The sequence below is a fragment of the Narcine bancroftii genome, chromosome 2, assembly GCF_036971445.1.
Source record: "Narcine bancroftii isolate sNarBan1 chromosome 2, sNarBan1.hap1, whole genome shotgun sequence".
Taxonomy (NCBI): domain Eukaryota; kingdom Metazoa; phylum Chordata; class Chondrichthyes; order Torpediniformes; family Narcinidae; genus Narcine; species Narcine bancroftii.
Window position 1 is genome coordinate 89,011,902 of NC_091470.1, and position 14,243 is coordinate 89,026,144.

Sequence of the window (14,243 nt, forward strand, 5' to 3'; positions counted from 1 at the left end):
TCGATTTTAATATTTAAGGAAAAATAGGAGAGGTATGTCAGCAAGAGAGGTGTGGAGGGTTATGGGTTGGGTGTGGGTCATTGGGACCAGGTGGGAGAAGGTGTTTGACATGGATTAGAAGGGCTGAACTGGTGTGTTTCTGTGCTGTAGGTTGCTATATGATTACATCTCCAGCCTCTGCTCCCTCCTCTAACTTGTTGCCTCTCGCCATGCCGGGTGCCAGGCCTTGCCTCCTCTCGCCATGCTGGGTGCCACACCCTGCCTCCTCTCGCCGTGCTAGGTACCAGGCCCTGCCTCCTCTTGCCATGCTGGGTGCCAGGCCCTGCCTCCTTTTGCCGTGCTAGGTACCAGGCCCTGCCTCCACTTGGCGTACTGGGTGCCAGGCCCTGCCTCTTTTCACCATGCTGGGCACCAGGCCCTGCCTCCTCTCACCAGGCCCTGCCTCTCACCGCACTGGGGCCAAGCCCTGCCTCCTCTTGGCACCAGGCCTTGCCTCTGCCCGCACCTAAAGCAGCCACTACTACAAGCATGAGCACCACCACTGTGGCAAACTAAATGCTCTCATCGCATCCAGGGTGCACACACTTCTCCCTCTCCCACTGGGAGAAGGTATCTCTTTCAAACAGCCATCGGGGTCTTGAATGAGCCTCACAATAGTGCTCTCATAAGACATAGGAGCAGAAGTAGGCCATTCAGCCCATTGAGTCTGTCCTGCCATTTCATCATGCCTTCTAATAAAACTCAATTCCCTTCTTGATCAAAAATATATTTGCCTCCACCTCAGATATCCCCAATAACTTGACTTCCACAGCCATATGCAACAATGAATTCCACCAATTTCTGGGTGAATAAATTCGTCCTCACCTCTGTACTAAACAGACATTTCTGACTGTGCCCTCTGGTCCCAGACTCCTCCAACAAAGGAATATCCTCTCATCATCTACTCTCTCCAGTCCTTTTCAGTACTTCATAGATGTCAGTGGGATTCCCTCTCGTTTTTCTAAACCCCTTCGAGCACAGTCCTAGAGCCTTCAAATGTGAAAACCCTTTCACCCTGGGGATCATCCCTGTAAATCTTCTCTGGACCTTCTTCAATGCCAACACATCCTTCCTTGGGTATGATGCCCAGAAAACTGCCCACAATTTTCCAAGTGTGGGCTGGTCAATGTCAAAAAAAAACTCAATGTCATTCGCATCACTGCTTTTATGTTTTATCCTTCTTAACTAAAGAAGATAGCCGACAGATGGTGGGGGTGAATGCAATGCACCTACAGCAGCCCAAAACCTTGGTCACCCTTTGCTTCCTGTGGACGCTGTGTGATCTGCTGAGTTTTTCCAGCATACTGCAATGTACTGCAATGCTCTCTTATTGCCCATTGACCATTCATTTTATTGTAGCCGGATACAATGTAAATTGTGCTGTTTATGTAGCTGTGTTGGATATAACCCGTTAGACTGATTCCAGAAGAACCTTTCTACCTTTACTAGATATAATGTGAGAAATATACTTAAACTAAAGCTACAATTTCAAAGTTCAAGATTTATTGTCAAGATTACAAACATGATATCACATACAACCCTGAAGTTCTCTCTGCAGGCCAGGCAGAATTTCTACTGATTGGTGGAACAAAATAACTCAAGAAAAGTTGTGTACAAAAGAGGAAAATGTAAACAAAGAAAGAATTGTAAACAAGCTGCAATACAGGTGGGCCCTGACTTACGACCATCTGTACATATGACCGAGAAAAAAAACTGTATAAATTAAAAAATAATGAAGGAAAAATATAATCCCTGTACGCAAATGTAAAAATGATGTGTCAGGTCCCGGGGATCCAGGGCCTGTTTATTTTGTCAGACCAACATGGCGGTGGCCACAGGCTGGGAGTGCGTCGGGACTCAGCTGCCACCGAATGTGTTCTATTTTCAGGACACAAAGGTGATGGCAGACCCAGTGTTCAAGGTGTAGGAGGTGAGCACAGGTGGTGGCAGACGAGTCTTTCCTGTGCCGGGCAGGCTGGGCTGTGGATGCAGTACCATGGCGCCAGTTTAAGAAAGTGTCGGCCTGGAGTAAAATACACCCGACTTGATTCCATTTCAAGATCTGGCTGGTCGGTCAGAATGGAGCTCGTACGTATGTCGGGGAACATTTGTACTTAAAAAATAAATATTCACTAATAAATAATGTGCAAAGTAAGACTCCTTTGAATCTCTGTTTTGGAGTCTGATGGTGGAGGGGGAGCAGCTGTTCCTAAACCTGGTGGTGCGAGTCTTGTGCCACCTATGCCCTTTTTCCTGATGGCAGCAGCGAGAACAGAGTGTATGCTGGGTGATGTGAATCCTTGATGATTGCTGCTTCTCTCCGACAGCAGTATTTCCTGTAGATGTTTTCGATAGTGGGGAAGGTTTTGCCTGTGATGTCCTGGGATGTATCCACTACCTTTTGCAGGGCTTTATGCTGAGAGATATTGGTGCCCCCATACCAGGGCGTGAAGCAACCGGTCAGCGCACATCTCTGGAAATTTCCCAAGGTTTTCAACTTTATACCAATCCTCCGCAAACTCCTGAGGAAGTAGGAGAACTGACGTGCTTTCTTCATGATGCCAGGTCCTTCAAGATAGTGACACCCAGGAATTTAAATTTTCTTGCCACCTCTGACACCATTTTCACCCCCCCCCTCACTAGATTATAGAAGATAAGTTTGTGAGCTGTCTATATGGAACACGAACTAAAATTCAGTTGCTTGCACAATATATATATATATATATCCCTTCATGAACATAGTACACCATAGTATTAGGCTCTTTGGCCCATCAGTCAGTGCCAAGAATGAAGTCTAAGTGTTCATTTAGTGCATGGCCTTGTATGCCTTGGCAAATCAAGTTCTGGTGAAGATATTAGACTCTCTGCTTCCATCATTTCTCAGTTTAATGTCATCCTATGCTGTGAGCAGCAGCTCCCTGACCAGCTTTCATTCAGATTCAGAGAGTGATGGAGCATGAAAACAGACCCTGGAGAACGAGAGACGCCAGATGTTGCTGCGATCTGGGCACTTGTCATGTTGCTGAACGCTCAATCAAAATTCTCCAGGTGGACTGAGGAGCGCATGCTAATTGTGTCACGGCCTGGTTTGGTAATCTGAGTGCACACGATCGCAGAAGATCCTTCATGGTCCCCAGCCTCCCATCCATTCAAGAAACCTATGTGAGGAGCTATCAAGAAGGCAGCCAACATCAGAAAGGACCCCCACTATCAGCCTGAAACCAAGCATCACTTGGTTTAAGAGCAGTTTGTTTCCAACGGCTATTAGACTCTTGCACCTCTCTCTATGTATAAACTACTCCGTGGCCAGAAATAGACCCTTCTGCATTACTGAAGTACAGCTTTCTTTCTTGCGCTAACTGTAACTGAAGGGCGGCACGTTTGGTGTAGCGGTTAGCGTAATGCCTTTACAGCGCTGGCGACTGGGACTAGACCGGGGTTCAAATCCGGCGCTGTCTGTAAGGAGTTTGTACAATCTCCCTGTGTCTGTGTGGGTTTCCTCTGGGGGCTCCAGTTTCCTCCCACCCTTCAAAAAAAAACATACCGGGGTGTAAATTGGGAGGCATGGACTTGTACAGCTGAATTGGCCTGTTACAGTGCAGTATGTCTAAATTAAAAAAAACTGTAACTGAATATTTATCATCTACTTTTATCTACTGTGGGTGCAGCAGTTGGCACCTTGACAGCGGCACTGATCAGGACCTGGGGTTCAAATCCCACTCTGTCTGTAAGGAGTCTGTAGGCTCCCCCAGTGTCCGCGTGGGTTTTCCCGGGAGGGGGGATTCAGGTTTCCTCCCTCCCTTCAAAAGTGTATCGGGGCTGTAGGTTAATGGAGTGTAAATTGGGTGGCACAAACTCATTGGCCTTTTACTGCGCTGTTTGTCTACATTTTTTATAAAATTGCTGTCTTCTATATTATCTCTTTCCATATGGGGGTAACTTAATGTATACTTTTGTAGTTTTTTTTAACAGAAGTACCTGTTTGGCTGGACCAAGGAAGAATTGCAGGTGCATATTGTGTGTATGGTGATAAATTTATAATTATCACCAAAATATTAGTTGCTGGAGAAACTCAAGCAGACTGGGCTGCATTCCTTGGGTGGGGTGGGTTGGGGGGAGGGTGGTGGGGGGGAGAGGAATTAAGATCTTAATGAAGGCTCTCAACCTGAAGCATCGACTCTCCAATTCCCTCCACGGATGCTGCCCGACGAGTTCCTCCAACAACTCACTCTTTGCGTTGAAGCAGACCCTTCGGCCCAACTCATCCATGCCATCCCACAACTGCTCATCTTTTACTCACTCCATTTGACAGCGCTTAGCCTGCAGCCTTGTATGCCTTTAGAAAATCAAGAGCTTGTGAAGTTGTTGTGAGACTCTGTCACCTTTCAGGCAGGATGCTCCAGGTCTCCACCTCTAAAGCCCCACTGGGTTGAGTGCAATATTAAAGGCAGCCTCATCCAGTACAGAACCTGCTGCTGAATTGGAGATACTGTTTCATGAATGAGGTGTTGAAACTGAGATTGTTTTTTCCACAGGTGAACAAAGTAAAATCACCCCCACCCCCTTGCCACCAGCGCTGACTTTTCCACAACTGATAATCATCACCAAACAAACACGCCCCTTCCCAATTCCTGACGAAGGGCTCAGGCCCAAAATGTCCATTGCCTTTTGCTTCCTATGGATTCTGTGAGTTTTCGCCAGTACCGTGCATTGCACACCTTCCCCCAAGCTTTACAGAGGGTTGCATCCCTTGAAAACTATCCTTATCATGGCTTTCACTAAGACAAAACTATTTCCCATTGCATAAGCAATGTTCCCTCCTCCCCAGCACCATATCTGTGCTTTGTTGTCCATGTTCCAGGCACTATAAATTTATCACCCCAACTCAGTCGCCCTACTGGAGGTAGGAAATTCTTGGATACTAAAATAACCATATACTTAAAACATCAGTATTAATTAACTCTTCATAAGTAGTATTTACCTACTGTTATCCTATAAACAGCAAATAAATCTGAAACCTCCCTGGGCTTAAAGCATTAGTGTTTAGAGTTTTATTCAATAACTAGCCTTGGATTAAATGATATGCGGCAAATCTTTTGATTGTTGAGAGTCAATCTAGTGGCGATTTCCTCCAATAAATAAACTCATACTTGCTTGAATTGGACAGGAAATGGTTCCTTTCCAGGAGTGGTTCATTTGAGCACGATCGATGGTGAATTGGGCGAGTCGAAGGCCAGTCTCTTGGCAAACCATGGCTTTACTACACTGGCATTAGGCTACCTTAACCACGACGATCTTCCAAAGAGTGCAACAGACCTTGATTTGGAATATTTTGAAGAAGCTGTAGAATTTTTGAGACAGCATCCAAAGGTGAGTTATCTTGTCAGATAAATTCCTCAGGTCATGTCGATTTTTGCCTGTGGGTAAAACTCCAGATGACCTTAAAGATCTTTGATAGTCAAATAATTGTAGATATTGGAAATACTCGGCAGGTCATACAGCACTGATGGACAAAGAGAAACATTGAAGGTCTCCACAAATAGTCACCATTGTTTTTTTGGACAATATTAGATATTGTGATTCTTGCAACAACCTCTTGTTTGACTATTTTCTGTTGTTCTCTCTCTCTCTCTCTCTCTCTCTCTCTCTCTCTCTCTCTCTCTCTCTCTCTCGTCCATCTGACGGCCCCACCTTGTTTCCCCCCCACCCCCAACACCCCTCTCTCAAACTCAAATATCTATCAACTCCATTTCTCATTCAAACGCATTCGGGTCACATAAGTGAATTGGCAAGAATTTGAATTAATAAGTGGTCAGAGTCTTTGGTTTCCCTTTTTAATTGCAAACCAACACTTCTTGGCAATTCATTAAAATGATGAGGATCGTACTGTTTGGAAATAGTTTGGGCACACACACACACACAAAATAGAAATACACAATAGACACATATAATACATGCAAAACATAGACAATAAACACACACACAATGCACATGCACAATAAATACACAATGTGCACACACACACACACACACACACACAAAATACATAAATATATATACACACAATACACATGCACAATACATACATACAATGCACACACACAAAAAATACACACACAATACACATGCACACTACACACATACAATGCACACACACAAAATACTTATACACACACACACAATACATACATACAATGTGCACACACATACACAATACATGTACACACAATGCGCACATGCATAATACACATGCACACACAGTGCACAAACCCACACTACACACACAAAATGCACACATCTAATCTCATTATCAAGCCTACAGACAAAGATGGTGCTGTTGTGGCTTTACGCACTGACCTCTACCTTGCTGAAACCACAGCTCTCAGGCATCTCCTCCTATTTAACCCTTCAACAGGACCCCAACACAGCTCATCTAGCCACTGTCTCCAACACCATCTCCAACCTCAACACCTCTTATCATCTCCACCAACCTCATTGACTCCCACCCCCACAGTGCCCGTTTCTACCTCTTACCCAAGATAAATAAATACCAACCATTTTGGTAGACCCATTGTTTCCATTTGATCTTGCCCCACTGAACTAATTTCGTCTTACCTTGACTCCACCTTTCCTCCCCGGTCCAATCCCTTTCCACCTATATCTCCGATACCTTACATGCCATCCAGCTCTTCAGTTACTTCAAATTACCCAAACTGGACCTTTTCATCTTCACGAAGGACATCCAATCCCTTTACACTTCCACCCCACACACAGAAAGTCTCAAAGCCTTTCAATTCTTTCTTGACAAAAGACCCAACCAGTCACTCTCCACCTCCAGCCTCCTCTATCTGGCAGAACTTGTTCTCACTCTTAATGACTTCTCCTTTGATTCATTACACTTTCTTCAAATCAAAGGAGTAGCCAAGGGTCCCCAAATGGGTCCCAGCTACGCCTGCCTGTTTGTGGACCTTGTGGAGCAATCCATACTGAAAGCCTCAACTCTTCCTCTGTTATTTTGATGACTACATCAGGGTGCCTCATGCAGCCACAATGAGCTTGTCAACTTCATTCACTTTGCTGTCAACTTCCACCCAGATCTCAAATTCACTTAGTCTTTCTCCAGCATCACTCTCCCCTTCCTGGATCTCTCTGTCTCCATCTCGGGAAACAAGATTTCCACCGATATACAAACCTACTAACTCCCACAACTACCTGGACTCTACTTCCTCACACCTTGTCCCCTGCAAGAATTCTATTCCCTTCTCGCAATTTCTCCATCTTCACCACATCTGTTCCCCAAGATATGGACTTCCAGTCCAGATCATCTGAAATGTCAGCCTTCTTCCACAAATGTGACTTCCCCTCCACCATCATCAACTCAGCCCTCACCTACATCTCCTCCATTTATCACTCACCTGCCCTGGCCCCTCTGCCCCTACATCTACCACCCCACTAGCCTCCACATCCAACACATTACCCTCCATAATTTCTGCCACCGACAACACAATCCCACTATTAGATGCATCTTCCCATCTCCACCTTCCGTAGAGATTGATTCCTCCATGATTCCCTCATCCACTCATCCCTCCCTACCAATCCCCTCCCCCAACATCTTCCCCTGTGACCGCAGCAAGTGCCACGCTTGCGCCCTCACCTCCTCCCTCACCACCCTTCAGGGCCCTAAACAGTCCTTCAAAGTGAAGGTACTCCTGTGTACCCACGGGAGTGATCTACTGCATCCAATGTTCACTTTGTGGCCTTCTCTATATCAGAGAGACTGGGGACAGACTGGGAGATCGCTTTGCTGAGCACCTTCGCTCTGTCCACACCAGTGACAGGGACCTCCCAAGTGACCAACCATTTCAGTTTTGTGTTACACTCCCACACTCACATGTCTGTGCATGGCGTTATGCACTGTCCCACCAAGATCACCCACAAATTGGAGGAAGAACACCTTATTTTCTGTCTGGGCACTCTCCATCAAAATGGCATTAACATGGACTTGTCCAGTTTTTGCAAACTTACTCTTCCTTCTCCCCTTTCACTCTGTCTTCTTTCCTCCAGCTCTCCACCCCCTTCCCTCTCCATTCACAGAGCCATTCCTCCTCCTCCTCCTGCTTGCTGGTGTGCCCTCCCTCCCTTATTTACCTATAATCTCCTGTCTGCGGGACTGTGTTCCCTCCCCCCCCCCACCACTACCCTCGTCCCACCACCATTTTGTTTGGGGACCTGCCAATATTTTTTCACACCTGATGAAGGGCTCAGGCCTGAAATGTTGGTTATGTATTTTTACTGCTTGACCAGCTGAGTTCCGCAATGTGTTTTTGCTGAATTGAAGTGGATCCAGGACCTTCTCTAGACAGGAGTGGATTTACTCCAAAACCAACCTCTCAAAGCCCTTCATCGCAGAGAAGCCGATGATAATTGTGCCATGGGAACTCTACTGGGACCGCGGAATGATAGATGCCCTTTTGAAGCAGGTGGGGACCTCTCACCACTCTAGTGGGAGGTTAACAATGTCAGCAAAACCTACAGCCAGTTGGTTTGAGTGGGTTTCAAGGACATGACCAGGTAAACTGTCTGGGCCAGACACTTCCCCAGGATTTCATATAGGCGTGACAATAAATGTAAAGTTGAACTTGAACTTCAACTGAAAGATCAGACCCCTGCCCTTGACTGGATAGGTCAGAGGTTCATCACCACTGTGAGGTGCAGCTGTGCACACTTTTGAATTGTGCCAGCCAGCGGGTGAAGTCGGTGATCCCTGGTGCCAAGCATCCCACCCCCCCACCCATAGATCAGGATACCTGGAAGCAGAGGTGATCGGAATAGGAAGAGATGAGTGAGAGTAGAGGCACAATCAGAGAGAGGATAGGCAAGTGGGAAGATTTGTGGGTGCTGGATGTCAAAGCATCCTGAACAGGCTGAAGAGGGAGGGGAGATTGGGAAAGTCCTTTCTTCTCATGGGTAGTGACAATACTGAATGATAAAAGGAACTGCTTACACTAACCATCCGAGACTCTCATATGCACAAAGCAATATTTATTTATTTGTATAGATCAAATACTTGTTCTGCATATGTATTGTTAGTCTGTGTGTCTGTGATGTCTGCGTGTTTTGCACCAAGGACCAGAGAACGCTGTTTCGTCAGGTTGTACTTGTACAATCAGATGACAATAAACTTGATTGCTAATACTTTCCATTACAAGCTCTTACCATTTAAAGCAGGGGTCTCAAACTCAATTTACCCGGGGTCCGCTGGAGGTGAAGTCTGGGTGAGGCTGGGCCGCATCAGATTTTTTCACAAGAAAAGCTCTTACAAAAACATTCCAATGTTATCAAATGTCTTTATTTTTATTTTTTAACACAAAATAAGATGAAAAAATAAATAAATTAACAATTCATAAGGAAAACAAATAAAATCAATCAGTAATAAATAAATAAAATGAAAGTAATAATAATGAAAATAATAATACAGCAGATATCGAAGACTGAACAAACCACATATAGTTGCTGACTGGAGAAATGTAATTATTATTATTCAGATTCAAATGTCTGTATTAACAGTTCTTTAACCTTTAACTTTCTGAACATGAATGGAACATTGAACATAAACTGTTATGAACATGTCTTCTTCTGCCTGCTTCTTACTGCTAGAGATCTGGCAGCGCTTCCTCTCTCATAGCCGAGCCACATTTGGCTTAAGGGAGGAGGCAGTTGAGACCCTCAGTAGGGCTTGAAGATGCTCGTCAGTAAGTCTGGACCTGTACTTGGACTTATTGAAGTTCAAGGTAGAGAAGAACTTTTCGCACAAGTATATGTTCCCAAAAAGACACATGGTCTGCTTGAACATTCGGGAAAGCTCAGGGAAGATGGGGGGCAATTCTCTCAAAAATTGCCCAAGCTTGCTTTTCCACTCACCTCCCTGAACTTGGTTTTGAGTTCAGAGTTGCACTGCAGGTCAATGAGCTCCATTTGAAGCACAGGAGGGGCATCTTGCACATCAAAGGAGAAGGGGTCCGCAAAAATTTGAAATGTGGTTCTATGCATCTTGAAGTCTACAAATCTGTGATCAAATTCTTCCTGTAGCTTCAAAATGACATCCACATACTTCTCACCACTGAATGGTGTGCCTGAATCCATGAGTGCCTTGCATGCTGGGAAATGGCAAAGGTTTGTCTGGGAAAGCTGGGCTTTCCATAACATAAGTTTCGCAGAGAATGCTCTCATGTTGTCATAGGCAGCACTGACAAGTTGCCCCTGGCCTTGTAACTTCTTGTTCAGTACATTAAGCTCATGTGTAATATCAACAAGAAAAGCTAAGTCCATGAGCCATTTGGGATCACTTAGCATGGGAACAGCAACCCCATCTTTTTCCATGAAGGCTTTCACTTCCGCTCTCAACTCAAAAAACCTCTTTAATATATTTCCCCTGCTGAGCCAACGTACCTCGGTGAAGTAGAGCACATCCCCATAATCTGACTCAATTTCCTCTAAAAAAGCACGGAAACTTCTGTGCTTTAAGCTCCTGGATCTGATTTAGTTGATGCATTTCACAACGATAGACATCACATTGTCAAACTTCAGGCATTTGCTGCAAAGAGCCTGCTGATGGATAATGCAGTGCAGAGCAATGGCCTCTTCCACACTCTCCTCTTCCAGTTTTTTTTTAACAAGTGCCACCACTCCAATTTTCCTCCCTGTCATTGATGGCGCTCCATCAGTTGTTATTCCAACAAACCTCTTCCATGGCAAACTGGCATTCTCAATGGCATCACACAGCTGGTAAAATATCTCCTGAGCGGTGGTCTGGCCATGCATTGGAATTACTGTAAGCAACTCCTCTGTGACTTCAAAATTGTCATCAACACCACGAACATAGATTGTGAGCTGGGCAGTGTCGGTGATGTCTGTGGTCTCATCAAGAGCGACTGAGTATACACTGAGACATTTTGCTTTCTCACACAGTTGATCATAAATGTCACTTGACAGGTCAGAAATGCGCTCTGCCACGGTGTTGGCAGAAAGGCTGATGTTGCTAAACTGACCTTTCTTTTTTGGACAGACAATACTTGCAACCTGTAATATGCATTTTTTGACAAATTCACCTTCTGTGAATGGGTTTCCTGCTTTAACAATCATCTCACTAACCACGTAGCTAGCTTCAACTGCTGCATCATTCTCTTTGGTTGCTTTCTTAAAGAAATCTTGTTGCCTCACTAGACATGCTTTAAGATTAGCAACCCAATTGGCTCTCTCATCTCCTTGGTATTTTGCATACTCCTCAGCATGTCTAGCTGTGTAATGACGTTTCAAATTGTATTCTTTGTGCACTGCAACTTTCTCTGTGCAAATAAGACACGTCGGGATTCCCCTGTGCTCAACAAAGAAATATTGCACTTCCCACTTTTCCTGAAATTGTCTGTGCTCATCACCAACCTTTCTCTTCAATATATATAATTCCACTTGGTGTCACTGTTGCGTTGAAGTTTCAGTGTTTAGCCGCTGCGTCTTTTCCGCTTATTTTTCTGTCCCGCTGAGCAACAACTTCCAGGTTCAGACTGGACGCCAAAGTGCGTGAAGCGGGAGTGGCTGCGGAAATTGCGCATGTGCCGCGTGCATAGAAAATGCACACAAATATGCTTATATTCGCAATAAGCCCAGCCGATGTCCCGCCCCCGAGAGCAATATACCCCACCGTGATTGGTAGGTTCGTTCAGCTCTGCACACAACACTGAAAAGTGCCAATCATATCAAACTCGCGGGCCACACTAACATTAAACTTTCATATTAACGCGGGGCCACAAACTATCGTCCCGAGGGCCGCAGTTGGCCCGCGGGCCGCAAGCTTGAGACCCTTGATTTAAAGTGACTTAACAGTTTGTTGCTGTGAATTAATATTTCAGATATGTCTTGCAGGTAAAAGGTCCTGGCATTGGAGCAGTGGGAATATCAAAGGGTGGCGATGTGGTTCTCTCAATGGTGACCTTTCTGCCAAGTGTGAGAGCAGCTGTTGTTATCAATGGATGCAATGCAAGTGCCATCATTGGGATGCGTTTCAAAAATAAAGTGATCTGTCCTGGCGTGGGTTATTCCTTGAGCCGAATCCAATTCACAGATTCGGGAGTTGCCATTATAGTTGAAGCAATGGATGAGGTGAGCGAGGAAAATGCGATCCCCGTTGAGAAAGCTGAGGGAGCGATCTTGTTTGTGGTTGGGTGTGAGGACATGAATTGGAACAGTCTGAGCTATGCTGATGAAGCCATAAAGAGAATGAAGAAGCACGGCAATGAGAGGTGGCAGCTGCAGTGTTACACGGGAGCTGGCCACTATTTGAACCCTCCATACTTCCCATTCTGCTACACCTCCTACCACTCTGTCATCGGCACATACACGGTGTGGGGCGGCAATGCCAAGGCTCACTCATTGGCTCAGGAAGACATGTGGCCAAAAATTCACTCATTTCTCAGGGAGTCTCTGAACAGCTAGACACCAGAAACCAGAGTGACTGCAGCACAGCCGTGTGTTGCCACAGAGCATTGAAAATCTTGTTACAATTTGGAATCGAGTTTTTTGAAAATCTTTGCTTTGCTGGGTGTTTTAGGTTCTTCTTTACCCTTTTCTTCAAAACTGACAGATAATCCGATAATGAGACATAGGATGAGAATATGGGCACAATTTAGAAATATGTTTTGGCTTTCTCAATGTTTATCTTGCTAGCTCCATTATTAAGAATCATCTTTTCCAACCCTCGATCTTGGATTTAGGTTTCAGTGAATAGGTCAGATTGGGGATAAAAAAGTTTTGGGGATCTGGTCATTCAGAAGATCACAATAAAAAGGGAACAGAAGCAGGCTATTTGGCCCATCGAGTCTGCTCCGTGAAACCTTCCTGAGCTAAACTGTTCTCGCCCCTAGTTCCAAGTTCCGGCCTTGTCCCCATATCCCATGATACCTATCAATAGACACCTATCAATTTCTCCTTTAAATTCCACCAATGATCCTGCATGTGGCAATGAATTCCGCAAATCCACTACCCTCTGGCTAAAGAAATTTCTCATCCTCTCTGTTGTAAATTGGTACTTTTTAATTCAAGGTAAGTTTGCTTGATTTGCTCAATTAACAGTTAAATATCTTCCTAATAAGGCATTTTTTAAAGTACCTACAAATTCGGCATTTTTCTCAGTCCACACTTCCTAATTTTCCTCAAATTCCCGAAACCAGTATACTTGATTTACTTTTTTGATGTCAAGTTTTATTGTGATAGATTGATAGTGACTATTTATAATAATTTGAAGGATCTAAGAATATGTTCAGGGAGGGGGATTAAGAAGGAAAGGGAATGAGTTTTGAATATAACAATTCCAGATGAAGACTGGGATACCACACTCTATCTGATTAATAAAACTTCATTCTGTGCACGACATTGATAATACAGTTTAAAATTGTACATAGTTTAACTTTGGACATATGTATTCTGTCGTGATGTTGATCCACTATGCAAGGAAGGTAAAAAGTTTTGAGGCCTCTCTGATTCATATGTTTCGGGAAAGGCCAAAACTAAAAGAATTCTGGGAACAATTTTTCCAAACTTTATCTGAGATTCTTAGGATTAGATTGGAACCATGGCCTTTTATTGCTTTGTTTGGTTATTCGCAAAAGGAGGATATTTCCTTGAACTTAATTCAAAAAAGAGTATCCTTTGCTTCTTTGATAGCCCGATGAGTAATTTTGATGAAGTGGAAAGAAAGATTACCACCAATTTGTATACATTGGATACTAGATATTATGTCTTGCTTGGGGTATAACATTAAAGAGATCATAATGGAATTTGGCAAGATATGGGGTCCATTCATGGACTATTATCCTAATTTGAATACATTGGCAGGGGTGCTCTGGGGGTCCAGGAGTTGAGACTCTATTCTTTACATATTATTCACTGGTGATCATGTTTAGTGGGAGGATTAGAATGTTTTTTTTTCCTCTTCTTTTTATTTTTAATAAATAGATTAATATAATTAGATAATTTACTATGAATATTTCATAATATTCAACTAAGAAGTTTTCTCAAGGTTAATTTCCAATGTACACAAGATAATTTATTAATTAATTATGATTCATATTCTGTGTGGCATTAAGCTGTGTGATCAATATGTAATGTAATATTTTTCCTTTTCAAATCAATAAAAATGTTAAAAAGATGGT

The 14,243-nt window shown here is 44.0% G+C and overlaps 1 protein-coding gene across 1 annotated transcript in view; it reads left to right on the plus strand.

The window, feature by feature from the left end:
• LOC138753879 (acyl-coenzyme A thioesterase 1-like) overlaps positions 1-14,199 on the plus strand; it is a 31,946-nt gene extending 17,747 nt beyond the window's left edge. The window contains exons 2-3 of the mRNA XM_069917416.1: positions 5,207-5,409; positions 11,959-14,199. Coding sequence (XP_069773517.1) covers positions 5,207-5,409; positions 11,959-12,528 — 773 coding nt within the window. The 3' untranslated portion in view covers positions 12,529-14,199. The remainder of the gene's footprint in view (positions 1-5,206; positions 5,410-11,958) is intronic.
• Positions 14,200-14,243: the final 44 nt, after the last annotated feature.